At 54.0% G+C, this 15,019-nt stretch overlaps 1 protein-coding gene across 7 annotated transcripts in view; it reads left to right on the forward strand.

Moving 5' to 3' along the window:
* Positions 1-1,416: 1,416 nt before the first annotated feature.
* Positions 1,417-15,019, forward strand: part of PHF19 (PHD finger protein 19) — a 23,835-nt gene continuing 10,232 nt past the window's right edge. The window contains exons 1-10 of one of the 7 annotated variants that reach the window (XM_023223741.2): positions 2,106-2,278; positions 2,714-2,833; positions 4,611-4,811; positions 5,306-5,387; positions 9,112-9,207; positions 9,706-9,806; positions 10,321-10,469; positions 12,729-12,824; positions 13,592-13,660; positions 13,860-13,980. In XM_023223741.2, coding sequence (XP_023079509.1) covers positions 4,626-4,811; positions 5,306-5,387; positions 9,112-9,207; positions 9,706-9,806; positions 10,321-10,469; positions 12,729-12,824; positions 13,592-13,660; positions 13,860-13,980 — 900 coding nt within the window. In that variant the 5' untranslated portion in view covers positions 2,106-2,278; positions 2,714-2,833; positions 4,611-4,625. The other 6 variants (XM_023223736.1, XM_023223740.1, XM_023223739.1 and 3 more) reach the window with 6 other exon arrangements.

The raw sequence follows: 15,019 nt of genomic DNA on the forward strand, positions 1-15,019 counted from the left end.
CCAGGACAATTCAATTCCATGCGCAGCTCACAGCACAATCCCCTTATTTATTTATGCATCAACACCACCTCCTCCACCAGATTGCCAGTCCCTTGTCTCCCATCCACCTGTGTGTCTCCCATCCCCGTGCTCTAGTCCCACACAGTGGGGCCATCAAGATTCTGAATACATAATTTCTTAACAAAGTATTAATACGATGATCACTTACTGCACACCCACCAGGCACCAGGGGCTTTGCATATATTAACTCTAACCTTCCCAAGAACTCTATTTAGGTGAGGACACGGAAGCTGAAGAGTTAAAGTCTCGGGAGTAAGAATTGTTTAAAAAAAAAAAAAAGAGTTGAAGTGACACACTCAGGCTCCCATGGCCAGTAGTGGGTGCAGCTGGCCTATAGCCTCAGAGGTGAGCACTTCCCTCTGTCATCTCTGTCCCCCAGCATCCTGAAGGCAGACCCAGCCAGCTTAGAAGCTAGTGGGAGTGTTCTGCTCCCATCATCAACCCTACCCGCGTTGGACACACGTTCTCTGGGCGGAACATGGTTAAGTAGCACAATCCTAGGGCTCCTTTGGGACTTGAAATGTGCTCTCCAGGATTGGGAGATTTTGTGCCATGAGGCTGCTCCCAGGCTTTCCTTCCAGGTTCAGGCAGGTGCTCAGCAGTGCTAGGTTCTGCTGAGGCCCAGGATCCAGAACGGGACAGTGAGGCAGGTGAGAGCAGGAGGAGGAGTGGAAGGAAGTGAGGAAGGAGGTGAGGATTCCTGGATCTCTGCTGAGAAGGTGAGGTGGGGGGCAGCACAGATCATGCTCCAAGGCCAGGAGGCAGAGGGCCCAGAGTGAGCAACTGACAGTGAACAGGGAAGGCCACAGGCCACACCCATGAAAGGACACATCCCTGTCTGGTGGGGGTGTCTGCAGAGTGGGATGGTAGCCACAGAGGTGGGCGCGCTGGACTGAGGGCAAGGATGGGGGTGGGGTTATTGGTAAGTGTTTTTCCCCCCTTCCCCCAAGAGTGAGTCTGGGTGAGACCGTGTCTGCCTTTTCCCCCCCAGGGCAGGGACCCTGTGATTGGAGCTCTGCCCACTGCCTCGATCTGCCATTCGTATGACTCTGTGCATGTTATCTTTCATTGTGTGCCCTTTATTTATATGACGTGTTATGCGTGTGGCATATATTTGCGATTGTACCATGTATTTCTGTGCACTGTGTCTATGCAGTTTGTTGTTTGGGGTTATTTCGGCCATGTAGGTTTCCTCTTTTGTGAATTGCCTTTTGATATCCTTAACCCATATTTTAAAAATTGCATTGTTAGCCCACTAAATTCCCTCCACCTGGCACACCCACCAACCTATTTCCACAACCTATCTGAATGCCCCCTTTTCAGGAAAACTTGTGTCTCTTGCCTGCCTGTGTTGTTCTTGCGTTGTGGTTTTATGTGTTATGTCCGTCTACCTTACATGCATGTTCTGTTGTGTCTCTGTTGTGTACATTGTGTTCTCCCTTGTGTATCTATGCCTATGGCTGGTGTGTACAGTACTTCTCTTTGTGGAGTGTGTCCTGTACATGCTGCGGTGTGTTCTGACCTGTGTCTGTGCGCTGTGCACTGTGTGTTGTGTATCTACATTACGCTTGGGCTGTGTCTCTGTGCCGAACGCCTGTGCTGTGAGTGCAACCTGTTGTGTGGCCCGTTTGGCCGTCCTGGGTCTGTGTCTGCGTGTCTGCGCCAAGGGTCCGCGCCGCCCTGCTGTGTGTCTGTGCCAGGGTCCGCCGGTGCCTGCGCGCAGAGCTGTGCTTCCTCAACAAGTGTGCGAGCGGCAGTGTGCGCCATGCGCACTGCCTGGCGTCTCCGTGTGCGCCGCGGTGTGGCCGCTCCTCGGCGGGGGGCCCAGGTCCGGGAGAGTGGCCGCGGAGGATGCGCGCCCGCGGGGCGGGCTGGGGCGGGCTGCGCTGCGGGGCCCGGCGGCCGCGGGCTCCAATGGCGAGGCCGGCGCGGCCCCCGCTAATTACATAAGCGGGACGTCAATAATTCGCGGGAAAACGCGAAAAAGATGGCGCCCCGCGCCCGGGGGGCCCCTTCCTGAGCGCCCCGGCCCCTCCCTCCGCCGCCTCCCCCTCCTCCCCGCGGCGCCCCCGCCCCGCTCCGCCCCCGCCGAGACCCCGACCCCGGCCCCACGGGCGGACACTCGGCCGGGCAGCCGCGGGCCGAGCGCAGCCGCCTCCGCCACCGATGCGCCTGGTGGCCAGACTCCAAGTGGGACCGGCGGACACGCAGCCTCGCGGTGAGTTCTGAGCTGTTGGGCGGACTCCCCGCCACGCTCTCCTCTCCCGGCCGTCATCCCTCTCTTTTCGAAATCTCCCTGAACTTTGGCGGCCCGAACGCCTCCGGGGGGTGAGACTCCCATGGAGCGGGGCGCTCGGGGGTGGGGACGGGGCGTGCAGGGTACCTGCGGGGCAAAGGGGCCCCACCCGGGTTCCCGAGCCCCGGGGGGCGTGGGTGACAGGTCGTTCTTCCTTGCCCCCGATCTTTAATTTTCCTGTCGGGGTGGGGGAAGGACGGACGAGCGTTTGGCATTTCGCTCACGTCCGAAGTCAGGCTGCAGCAGGGTTGGGATGGGGGAGGCTTGGCGTCCGAGCAACTGAGGAGAGGAGCGCTGAACCCGAAGGGGGTGCTTCTGCAAGCTTTTTACCCCCTCCTGAATACCCTTTTTAAAAAGCCAACGGCCGCCCTGGGAGAGGCCCCGGCGCATGAATCATCCTCGCTTCCTGCCCCCGCCCGGCCCCGCGCTCCCGGTGCCGCGGATTTGAACTGGACGCAGACGGGAACCCGCAAACAGGCATTTCTTTGCAAATGGGTTTGAATCAGCCAATCACAGCCCGCGGGGGCCCGCTCCGGGAGGACGGAGGCGGGGGCTGGGGGGGCGCCACCCGGGGGCCCCCTCCCGGCCAGGGTGGAGGCGGGTGCGGCGACCCGGCCGGCTCCCAGAGGCGCAGCGGGGGAGGAAGTGTCAGTTTGTGAACCTGCAGCGGCCCCGGCCTGGCCCCAGGCCTGGCGGGCGGGGACCTCGCAGCCCCGGGCGAGCCAGGTGGCAGGGAGAGGACAGGGGTTCAGACCGCATCCCCTGCGCGGGAGCCTGAGCACTCTGCGCTGGAGAGAAAGGAGATGGGAGTGGGGGTGGAGAGGGTCGTGGCCACGCCACCATCTGGGGAGCCGAGACCACTGCAGTGCCCGGCTCGCCCCAGGGCCCCGCACGTAAACTCGTACTTAGCTTCACACACTCCCTGGCACAATGCCGTAGACATCATCCTGCCCAGTCGCACAGGAGTACACACAGGCACCACGCAGAAACAGGCACTGGACTCTCTCCCTGTGAACAAGTAGTCATAACACCAGGTGCCCAGCGCCATGGCCACAAGGAGGAGACCCGAGTAGGCTCTCGGGGAAAGAGCGAGGCTGTGTGTGGCTGTAGTGGAGAGTGTGTGGAGGGGCATGGAACCAGGTGAGCCCAGCAGGGAAGGAGGGGGCGTTAGTGACGGCTTTGAGCACCAGTGAGGGCAGTGGGGAGCCCCAGAAGGTTTCTGGAAGGACATTGGTGGCCCTGCGGATGAGTCTGGTGGAGAAGCGGGAATGCAGGAGCTACCTGTTTAGCACTGGGTGCAGGTAGTACCGTTCCCCGCCCCAGATGCCTAGTGGAGGTGAGCACAAGGCCCAGGAAACTGTTACTGAGTGATGAATGAATGAATGGCCCAAGCAAAAGATGAGGCCTGAACTCAGACTAGGGCAGGAGGATGGAAGCTAGAGATGGAAAACCAGAAATCATGGCACTTAAAATGGCCTGCTGTGGCAACTCATTGCTTAGAGAAGTTTGAGATGCATGGAGGCAGTGCCACTAGCAGGGACAGAGAAATCGATGGGTGAACTGCACGTTGACTAGGATAGTGAGAGACAGGCGTGGAGAGGCTGGCATGGGGATGGATGACTTCACTGCTTGGAGCAAATGTGTATCTGGGTGAAAGCATAAGTGGGTTTAAATGTCCCAGAATTGGTTTCCATTAAATCAGCTCATAATTTAGAACAGAAGAGGGGATTACAAAAGACAGATGACCCAGGCTACACTAGTTACAAGCCACCCGGTTTTCCTTTCTAGGTGAGTTTTCTCTGGACAGATCTCTGGGTAGGGATGGTTGCAGGGGTTGGGGGTAAAAAATAAAACCCAGCTGCTCCCCTGGAGAAGATCATCCATCCAGAGCACATGGAGTGTGTTTGCTTAAGGAATAAAACCTCAGCCTCCTGAAACAGGGAGTGGTTCAGGCCCGCTGGGTAGGGGACTTTGTTCTGTGTGGGTTGAGAGATCCAGTCTCTTTAAAAGACAGTGTGGTATGGGCCATGGCTCTGCCTTTGGCCCATCAGCCTCTTCTCCTTGACACACCTGTTTCCCTATCTGTAAGACGTGAATAATACCTCCCTCATAGGATGGCCACAAGGAATCAGTGAGATAATAAACAAGTCTGGCTTATAGCACAGTGTACAGAAATGGTGGTTTCCTTCCTTCCCCTAATGGGATTTCTGAAGCAGGGAAGCAAGAAGTAAAAACCCTGTTCTGTCTCTCCCAGTGTCAGGGGAAGCTGATGGAGAATCGAGCTCTGGATCCAGGGACTCGGGACTCCTATGGTGCCACCAGCCACCTCCCCAACAAGGGAGCCCTGGCGAAGGTCAAGAACAACTTCAGAGACTTGATGTCCAAGCTGACGGAGGGCCAGTATGTGCTGTGCCGGTGGACAGATGGCCTGTACTACCTCGGGAAAATCAAGAGGGTAAACCTGTCCTCTCTGGCCCCTGTTCTCAGGCTCAGCATCTCTCTGCTCATGTTCCAGCCTGGCTGTCAGACCAGGGGGCAGGGGGATTGCCAGGGAATTCCCTTCTTGTCCCTCATGCCCAAAGCTGGTGGTGGGAGGGGCCAGAGCCTGGTCTTGCAGGCACCAACCATCCTTAGGGTCAGCATCATCCAATCAGTTCTTTAGAAAGGTGCTCTAAGAGCCTACAAAGCAAAAAAGTCAGGTTCGAGAGGATCACAGAGGAGCATCTGACTTGTGCTTCTGTCGTCAACATTCTGACCAAGTTATCATCCATGGGTCCCTGGCTGTGCAACTCCAATGACAAGGAGTACACCCTGTCCAGGAACTGCCATCCTCCTTCCCCTTCTAGCCCTGCTTTCTGGAGCATATGGAGACAAAAATGGGGGAAGACTATGTTCCAGGTTGGCTTTCCCCAACCCTTTCTCACTTGCTTCTTCCTATCTGTGCCCCAGGTCAGCAGCTCTAAGCAAAGCTGCCTCGTGACTTTCGAAGATAATTCCAAATACTGGGTCCTATGGAAGGACATACAGCATGGTGAGTTTTCCTAACATTTCAGGTAGCCCCCACCCTCGCCAGTTCTTCTCTCCTCTGCTGCCTTCATTTCTTCCTCTCCTTCCATCTCTTACTCCTGGCATCTGCCCTTGTCCATGAACCCCAAGCCCCCCTGTGATAATGATCTAATCTGGTTGTATATTGACTTGGGAAGGTACTTAGGACATCAGTCATCCCCTTGAGGATTCATACCCCAGGAGGGAGGCTGGGCAGGTGGGGAAGGTAGCTCAGGGAGGTGTTGGGAGGGCCAGACTGGGCCTCAGGCCTGTGTTTGCTTCCTGGCTACACTATAGCTCCAGCTGCTCAAAGCTCTGGGTCAGTCTGGGCTAGAAAAGGGGGCGTGTCCAGGTAATCAGAATTGTCAGCTCTAGATACTAGCACAGCATCCCTGATTTAACATATGAATAAAACTAGTGGAAGCAGCCCTCTCCACGGGGCAAGGAGCCGGAGCCGGGAGGAATGGGAGAAAAAACAATAAAGCAGAGATAAGTCAGGCAGGGTGAAGATGGACATGCCTGGATGGAGCTAGACCAGCTTTCAGGGCTGAAGGGAATCTGGGTTGGGTACCATCCCTGCCTTCAGAAAGCTGACATCTCTCCCTTACAGAGATGGCAAGTCAGGACCATCTTTGCCACCATTCTCCCTTCCTGTACACACAACAGACATCAGTAGCCATTGACAACACATGTACTTTCAACGTGGAGCCCCAAGCAGCTACTACCTGTCAATCAGAGTTGGCATGAGAGGAGAAACATGTTTGCCATTTATACTCTAACAGGAGAAGAGACATGGCCCCTAGAGGGGGAAGAAGCAGGTTTTAGGGTCAGGTAGACCTTGGACCAGCTTTGCCACTTACTAGCTGCATTTGCAGAGCAAGTAATATGACCTCTCTGAGTCTTAGTTTCTTCATGTGAAAGATGAAGTGAAACTACTGGCTTCATAGGGTGGTTGGGAGGCTTAAGTGAGCTAATCCATGTAAAATGGTTAGCTCAGTGCTATTGGTTTTAGAGAAGCTGTTACTCAAGAATTTGTTACCAGCTGGGCACAGCGGCTCATGCCTGTAATCCCAGCACTTTGGGAGGCCAAGGTGGGTGAATCGCCTGAGGTCAAGAGTTTGAGACCAGCCTGATCAACATGGTAAAACCTCGTCTCTACTAAAAATACAGCTACCCAGGAGGCTGAGGCAGAAGAATTGCTTGAACCCAGGAGGCAGAGGTTGCAGTGAGCCGAGATTGCACCACTGTACTCCAGCCTGGGCGACAGAGCGAGACTTCATCTCAAAAAAAAAAAAAAGAATTTGTTACCGTAAGAGATGATTCCAAGAAGACTGCCAAGTAGAGGCTGCAGAACCCAGCCAGTTAGTAAAGCTTTCAAATTGCCCCCTTCTCCAAGAAATTGTGGCCAGTGCAGACCGATTCCTCTCCAACCCCTGAAATGTATTGTATAAATATCCAAAGCAATGAGGATCTCCTCTCGTGGTTTACCCCCTTATTGAAAGCATAAGGAGCCAGATGGAGATGACCATGCACCTTAGCTGACCTCCTGTGGAGGTCCACTACATATCAGGCTCCTTGGAGGTACCCACAGTGATCGGCTGAAGAATGGCTTGTCTCCTAGCCAGAACTGCCCCTTCTGGGCAGAATGGTGACCCTCCGGTATCTCCTGAGATTAGAGCATAAGGTTGAACACCACTGTAGTTATTGATCAATTGCTTCATTAAGCCAATGAGGACTTACTGAGACGCACTGTGGACACCACCTTCCTGGGAGCATGTTCAGGAATAAGAGGCAAGGTTCCTGCCTGGCCATATATTCAACAAACATGTTTTGGAACACCTGTTACATGCCACACTCTGTGAGGTCCTGGGGATACAGAGATGAAGAGGTACCATTTCTTTTTTTCTTTCTTTCTTTTTTTTTTTTGTTACCCAGGCTGGAGTGCAGTGGTGTGATCTTGGCTCACTGCAAGCTCCGCCTCCCGGGTTCATGCCATTCTCCTGCCTCAGCTTCCCGAGTAGCTGGGACTACAGGCGCCCGCAACCACACCTGGCTAATTTTTGTATTTTTAGTAGAGACGGGGTTTCACCATATTAGCCAAGATGGTCTCAATCTCCTGGCCTTGTGATCTGTCCACCTCGGCCTCTCAAAGTGCTGAGATTACAGGCGTGAGCCACTGTGCCCAGCCTCTTTTTTTTTTTTTTTTGAGACAGAGTCTTGCTCTGTCACCCAGGCTGGAGTGCAGTGGCACGATCTCGGCTCACTGCAACCTCAGCCTCCCGGGTTCAAGCGATTCTTCTGCCTCAGCCTCCCAAGTAGCTGGGACTACAGCCACACGCCACCATGCCTGGCTAATTTTTGTGTTTTTAGTAGATACGGGGTGTCACCATATTGGGCAGGCTGGTCTTGAACTCATGACCTTGTGATCCGCCCACCCCGGCCTCCCAAACTGCTGGGATTACAGGCGTGAGCCACTGTGCCTGGCTGAAGAGATACCATTTCTACCCTTACAAAACTTTCAGCGTGCTGGAGAAAGAAGACAGAAACACATATCAAAATGTGTTTAATGTATATGTACAAACCTTTCACACATAAAAACATATTTATTCTTCAACCAAAATAAAATGCAAAGAAAGAGATAGAGAGGGGACCTATAGATTAAAAGTAATTTTAAAAACATCAGCCAGTCACCATGTATGGACTTTACTTGGGGACCTTGATTCGGAAGAACAGACTTAAAAGTATTAAGGCATTTGTACTTAAGAGACAATTGGAAATGAGAGATTAACTGAATTTGGTAATGATATTAAGCAATTATGTTAACTTTTACATGCAGTAAAGGTGTTGAAATTATGTTTTTTAAAAAGAGTCTTGATCTTTCAGAAATACATACTGAAATATTTATGGAAAATCTATTGGGTATCTGGGACTCAATTTAAAATAATTACAGGAAGGAGAAGTAGGTGGGAATATAGTAGAAACGAGATTGGCCATGAGTTCATAAGTAATGAGAAGATGGAGTTTCATTATAACTTCTAGGCTGGGCACGGTGGCTCACGTGTGTAATCCCAGAACTTTTGAGAGGCCAAGGCAGGCGGATCACTTGAGGTCAGGAGTTCGAAACCATCCTGGCCAATATGGTGAAACCCCATCGCTACTAAAAATATAAAAAGTAGCTAGGCGTGGTGGCATGCACCTGCAATCCCAGCTACTCAGGAGGCTGAGGCAGGAGAATTGCTTGAACCAGGAAGGCGGAAGTTGCAGTGAGACAAGATCATGCCACTGCACTCCAGCCTGGGTTACAGAGTGAGACTCCATCTGAACAAAACAAACAAAAAAGATATATTATCCCATAATAAAGTGTTAAAAAATTATTTAATGACAATTTAACAAAACAAGTTAAATAAGGCAGGAGAGGCAGCATGATGTGGTCAAGAGAACAAAGGGTTTGATGTCAAATAGCCATAGGTTTAATCCCACCCTCTCCTTACTAGCTAAGCAAGGGACTTAACCTCTCAAAGCCTCAGTTTCCCCATCTTTAGAATGGTAATGATGATAGGCATCTCAGAGTGGTTGGGGAGATTCAGTGAGGTGGCATGTGGGGCCTAGTGCTAGGCCTAGCAGACAGTAGAGGCTGGGCATCTGTAGAGTGAGTATAAAACTTCTCATTCCTGTGAGCTGGATCTGACCCTCGAGGGCCTCTCTTTCAGCCGGCGTTCCAGGAGAGGAGCCCAAGTGCAACATCTGCCTGGGGAAGACATCAGGGCCGCTGAATGAGATCCTCATCTGCGGGAAGTGTGGCCTGGGTGAGTGGAGAGAGCAGGGCCCTGAGAAGGCCCCAACCTATGGGTCCCCACGCACTGGCCCCTGATGGGTACTGCTCCAGCCTGTTGGGGCCTCTGTTGGCTTCCTGTTTGTCTTGGCACTCCAGGGTGAAAGGGGGCCAGTTGCTGTGAGTGAGGGCTCGGGAGGAGATCCTGGGGAAAGCTGGGAGGGTATGATGGTGTATGTAATTTGGGGCCCTGCTAAACGGAGAGGATGGGTGGGGAAGATGGAGCTCAGGCACTGAAGTCAGACCTTCCTGTGCCCCCCCTCCCCGCTCCAACTGGCCAATGCTGTCATTTAATTCCCAGCCTGGATACTGACTTGGCCACCTTGGTGGGCATCAGCAGCCAGGCTCCCGGCAGCTGGCAGGCAGAGCTCCTAGGACTTCCCTCAGCCTTCCCAGTCCTGCCTCCTTTGGGCCAACTGGCCTCGGGCCACGGCGTCCCTGTGGGCGCTCACTGCCCCCTCCTCTGCCGTAGGTTACCACCAGCAGTGCCACATCCCCATAGCGGGCAGTGCCGACCAGCCCCTGCTCACACCTTGGTTCTGCCGACGCTGCATCTTCGCACTGGCTGTGCGGGTGAGCCTTTCATCCTCCCCAGTCCCCGCCTCTCCTGCCTCCTCCAGTGGGGCAGCCCAGAGACTCCAATCACAGAGCCTGAGCTCCAAGCAGAAGGGCCACACCTGGGCTTTGGAGACAGATAGCGCCTCTGCCACTGTCTTTGGCCAGGATTTGTAGACTCCCTGAGCCTCAGTTTCCTCACCTGTAAAGTGGAGATGGGTTTGGTGTCGGGAATAACAGGACCAATAAATGATACTTTACTATTAAAAGAGAAAATCCATGTAAATACATGTTGGTAATTGTTGCCTTTATTGCGCTTATTACTCTCAATTCTGTTATCAACGGAGTTCCTTCTGGGATAGAGGGGATGGGTTTGGAATTAATGAGAAAAAACTTCTTGCTTTTCTGACCACATTGGAATATCTGCGGGTCCCCCAAACCCTGGCAGCACTTCCCTCGATAGACAGCCGTGTGCTGACTCGCGTGGTCCACCCGGACCTGGTGGTTGACTGGGGCCCTCGTCTCCCCCCAGAAAGGCGGCGCGCTGAAGAAGGGCGCCATCGCCAGGACGCTGCAGGCCGTGAAGATGGTGCTGTCCTACCAGCCCGAAGAGCTCGAGTGGGACTCGCCCCACCGCACCAACCAGCAGCAATGCTATTGCTACTGCGGCGGGCCCGGAGAGTAAGGCAGGGGGTCGGGGCCCCCCGGGCGGCAGGGCAGGTCTCCGAGAATCGGCGGTGGGGACCGCCCATAGGGAGCGAGCCTGGAGTGTCAGCCAAGGCGGGGACCTTGAGGGCTGTCCCAGCGTGCTGTGCTGTGGGGGCAGGGCCTCGAGGGGCGGGCCTGGAGTGTCAGCCGCGGGTGTGGGGCCTCGGGGGGCGGGACTGGGGTGTCAGCCGCTACGGAGGCGGGGCCTCGAGGGGTGGGCCCGGAAGTTTGGCCCTGAGGGCGGGACCTCGGGAAGTGAACTCCGCAGGTTAGACCTGGGGGCGGGGCCTCGAGGGGCGGGCCCGGAAGGTTAGACCTTGGAGCGAGGTCTCGGGAGGCGGACCTGGCGGGTTACGACAGCCCAAGCAGGGTGCCAGGGAGGTGGGGCTGGTTGAGAAGCACCCTGTGGAGGGGCGGGGTGGGGAGGAGGGAATAGTAAGGCCTCGGGGACAGGACCTGAGGAGGCGAGGCCTCAAGGGGCGGCCCCCGAAGGGGAGGCCTCGGGGTGGGGCCCGAGGGGGCGGGACCTGAAGGGGAGAACCGAGGGCCGGGCTGCGCGTGGCATTTAGCACTGTGGAGCAGGGCTAGAGGGCAGAAGTGTTTCCTTGGAGCTCTGTAGGAAACGAGGAAGTATGGAAGTGTGGTTAAGAGCCTGGGCCGGACATAGTGCGAATCCTCCCTGGACGTCCACGTCCTGGCCCTGCCCCTTACCAGCTGTGCAACCCCTGAGCCTCAGCTCTCTGAATAGTTTCCCCATCCTGTGGTGATTATGAGCAGAGCGTGAATTACATAATTCACATAGAGGTTCACATAGTGCCTGGCACTTGGTAAACTCTGGAAAAAATGGGAGCTGTTACTGGTGGTAGTGGTGGTACTAATGCATGAAAGTCAAGATAACCTTTTCACCGTCAGAGTCAGTGGAACCGGCTGCTGGTAAGATATTAAGATCCTTTTCCTGCCTGGCGCGGTGGCACATGTCTGTAGTCCCAACTTCTCAGGAGGCTGAAGTGGGAGGATCACTTGAGCCTGAGAGATGGAGGCTGCAGTGAGCCGTGATCATGCCACTGTACTCCAGTTTGGGTGACAAAGCAAGACGACCCTGTCTCCAAAAATAGGAAAGATTGTTTTCCCTGGAGATGGGCAATCAGGCAGGGGTAGGGGACTGGGGGTAAGGGCATGTTATGTCGGGACCACTGTGGAGGGAATTCTTGTCCTGGCTCTGCGGCAAGAGTCTCTGATGCTTCCTTGCTGACTTGGGTCCCTATGTAGTCATGGCAGCTGAGCTTGCTCCCTTGGGCTGAGTGCACTTGGCATTGTGAAAGGAACCATAGATGTAAGAGGTAGCGTCTCTGGCCTCAGGAAGTTCAGCCGTCAGGACCCTCTGAAGTCCTGAATCTCAGCCCCAAGCTCCAGCGGGGTAACTTGGGCAATGCTTGAACTACTTCATCCCTCAAATGGGCTTAACCTTAACTTCAGGCCTATGAGCTTCCCCAAGTATTGTCAGATGGAGAAATGCTTATGGAAACCTTTCTTGCATTAACGCAGTGCTTCTCAACACCTATGGGCAGGGTTGCACAGGATGCTTGTTAAAAATGCATTCCAGAGGCTTCTCCAAAGATTGAATAGGTCTGCAGTGGACCAAGGAATCTGCATTTTAACCTGGAGTTCACCTGACAAGGTGTCAATGAAGCATTGAGTATTTTGCTCTTCATATTCCATGAATAGTTATTGGATGACCATGATAGAGCAGATACAGTTGCAGGTGAGAAAAGCCAGATGTAGTCTCGCCCCCGTGCAGCTGACAGAAACCATTATTCTCCTGTGTAGTCTCCAAGGCAAACGTTTCCCTGTCAGCAGTGTTTGGGAAGCAGCAAGTCCAGAAATGGTGGCTTCATTGTGGCATGGCAAGGAGAGCACAGCCTTTGAAGTTAGGGAGACCAGAATTTGAGTCATCATCCTTCACTTGCCTTCTGAGTGAGCTAGAGCAAGCCATTTCACCTGTGACTCATCTGTAATATGGAGACAGTGCCCCATCTTTTACCAGGTTGTGAGGTCGAATGAGAGTATATGTCCAACTCCCAGGTCCTCCCTTGGCACAGCCTAAGTGCTCAGTAACTGAATTATCTTCCCTTTCTGCCAGTAGAGGGCAAATTTAAGTTGGGAAAGGTTGCCAAAGCGCATACCTGACTGGGGGTGTGGTTCTGGCTGACCTTGGCTCCTCTGTCTCTCCAGATGGTACCTGCGGATGCTGCAATGTTACCGGTGCAGACAGTGGTTCCACGAGGCCTGCACCCAGTGCCTCAATGAGCCCATGATGTTTGGAGACCGGTAGGTGCTAATTTGGTCCAACTGGGCTTTGGGCATGGTGGGAGGGGGGCAGGGATGGCAGCAACTCCTGCAGGTTGACTGCCAGGTTCCAGACAAGAGGGGGTCTGTGACAATGTATGCCTACCTGTTTAATGGAGGCAGCTCAAGGTAGGGGATCTCCCAGCTATGCAGGGCCAGGAGGCAATAAAGAAGTATTCTGGGCCACATCCCTAGTTGCCATTGATTTGTGGCATACCTTAGATAAATGCCTGCCTTCCCTACGCCCCAGTCCCTTAAGTGTCTGGGGAAGAAGGGGTGACACAGTATTTGCGCCAGCCCTGCCCAGGGTTGTTACGGAAGCTGCTGGGGAAGTGGACGACTTAACGTGGCTTCTAGCTGATGGAGCTAAGCTAATGGAGTCATTATGGATGTCAAACCTGATGTTATGCATCTTTTGGTTGGTGTCTCATGTCATTTGTGATTGCGTGTGTGTCTGTCTCTGTGGGGAAGAGGGTGACCATGGCAGCCCAACCTAGCTCAGCTCACTCTCTGTGAACTCAGCCATGCTTCAGGGCAAGAACTGGGGAGGGGATTGAGGGCAGGGGCTAGAAGGAATATGGGGTATCTCTTAGTCCCTGTCCTACTCTGTCCTTGCCCCCCAGTGGCCAGCAGCCCTGGGAGTGAGAAGATGATGGGAAGGCAGGTGGCGAGTGAGGAGATCAGGGGGCTGGACTGGGGGGGTGTCCGAGCCCCTCCCACCATAGGCCCCCCTCTCTGCCCACCCACAGGTTTTACCTGTTCTTCTGTTCCGTGTGTAACCAGGGCCCAGAGTACATCGAGAGGCTGCCCCTGCGATGGTGAGAGGGTGGGGCTTAGTCCAAACTGACCGCTGCTCCTTCCAGCTTCTCCCCTCCCTCCTCCCTCCTGGAACGATTCCATGTCCAGCTACTGGGTCCCAGCTCTGCCCCTGTCTCTCAGCCTGGACCCAGAAAGCTGTGACGCTGGCTGAGCAGGCTGCCACCTCACCTGGTCCCACCTCCTTGCCCCCTTGCCCAGGGTGGATGTGGTTCACCTGGCCCTCTATAATCTGGGGGTACAGAGCAAGAAGAAGTACTTTGACTTTGAGGAGATTCTGGCCTTTGTCAACCACCACTGGGAGCTCCTGCAGCTTGGCAAGGTATGCGGGGTTGTGGGATGTCAGTGGCAGGAGACAGAGAGGTTTGCCCAGGGCCACGCGGTGCAGGACTAGGATGGAGGTCTCAACTCTCACCCTTGAGTTGCTGCATCCCTGAGTCCAGCCTCTGAGCCTGTGTCCTTTAAGGGCCTTCCCAGTCCCAGATTTTGGCAATGGGCAGGTTGGGGCCTCCGCAGCTCAGTGGAGGGGAGCTGAGGCCCTAGATCAAGTCTAGCTGGAACACAGCTCTCTGCTGAGTATTTGACCCACTCCAGATTTCCTGGCTAGGATGCAACATGGAGTGGGTCTGCCCACTGCTGATCCTATGTAGAATAGTAGGTCACCAGGGGCCTGGGAGCCTCAGATCCATGGAGTGAAGTAACAAACGGAGACCTTCAGAGTCAGAGCTGGAGAGTGACTTGCCTGTGGTCAGCAGAGCTTTGGGGCTGAGCCAGAGCCGGAGCCAGTGATCCCTAATCACTCCCATGGGGGTGCTGTGTCTTCTTTTCCCTAATGACATCCTTAGAATCCCCTCCATCACATACAGAGTGAGGCATCTTCTCTATAGACTGCCCCAAATCCTCCTTCAATGAAAAGGAGTTTTAAAAGAATAACCTTTATGCTTTGCAAAACATTTTATGTAATAACATCTTCATTTACAGTGTTTGATAATTTTTTTTAAAAAAAGATATTATAAAACCTTAAAAGATACACACAGAGTTGGTTTTTAGTAACTTTTTTTCTGATTTTTTTTTTTTTTTTTTGAGATGGAGTCTCGCTCTGTCGCCCAGGCTGGAGTGCAGTGGCCGGATCTCAGCTCACTGCAAGCTCCGCCTCCTGGGTTTACGCCATTCTCCTGCCTCAGCCTCCCGAGTAGCTGGGACTACAGGCGCCCGCCACCTCGCCTGGCTAGTATTTTTTTGAATTTTTTAGTAGAGACGGGGTTTCACGGCGTTAGCCAGGATGGTCTCGATTTCCTGACCTCGTGATCCACCCGTCTCGGCCTCCCAAAGTGCTGGGATTACAGGCTTGAGCCACCGCT

Source organism: Piliocolobus tephrosceles, chromosome 14 (genome assembly GCF_002776525.5).
Source record: "Piliocolobus tephrosceles isolate RC106 chromosome 14, ASM277652v3, whole genome shotgun sequence".
NCBI lineage: Eukaryota > Metazoa > Chordata > Mammalia > Primates > Cercopithecidae > Piliocolobus > Piliocolobus tephrosceles.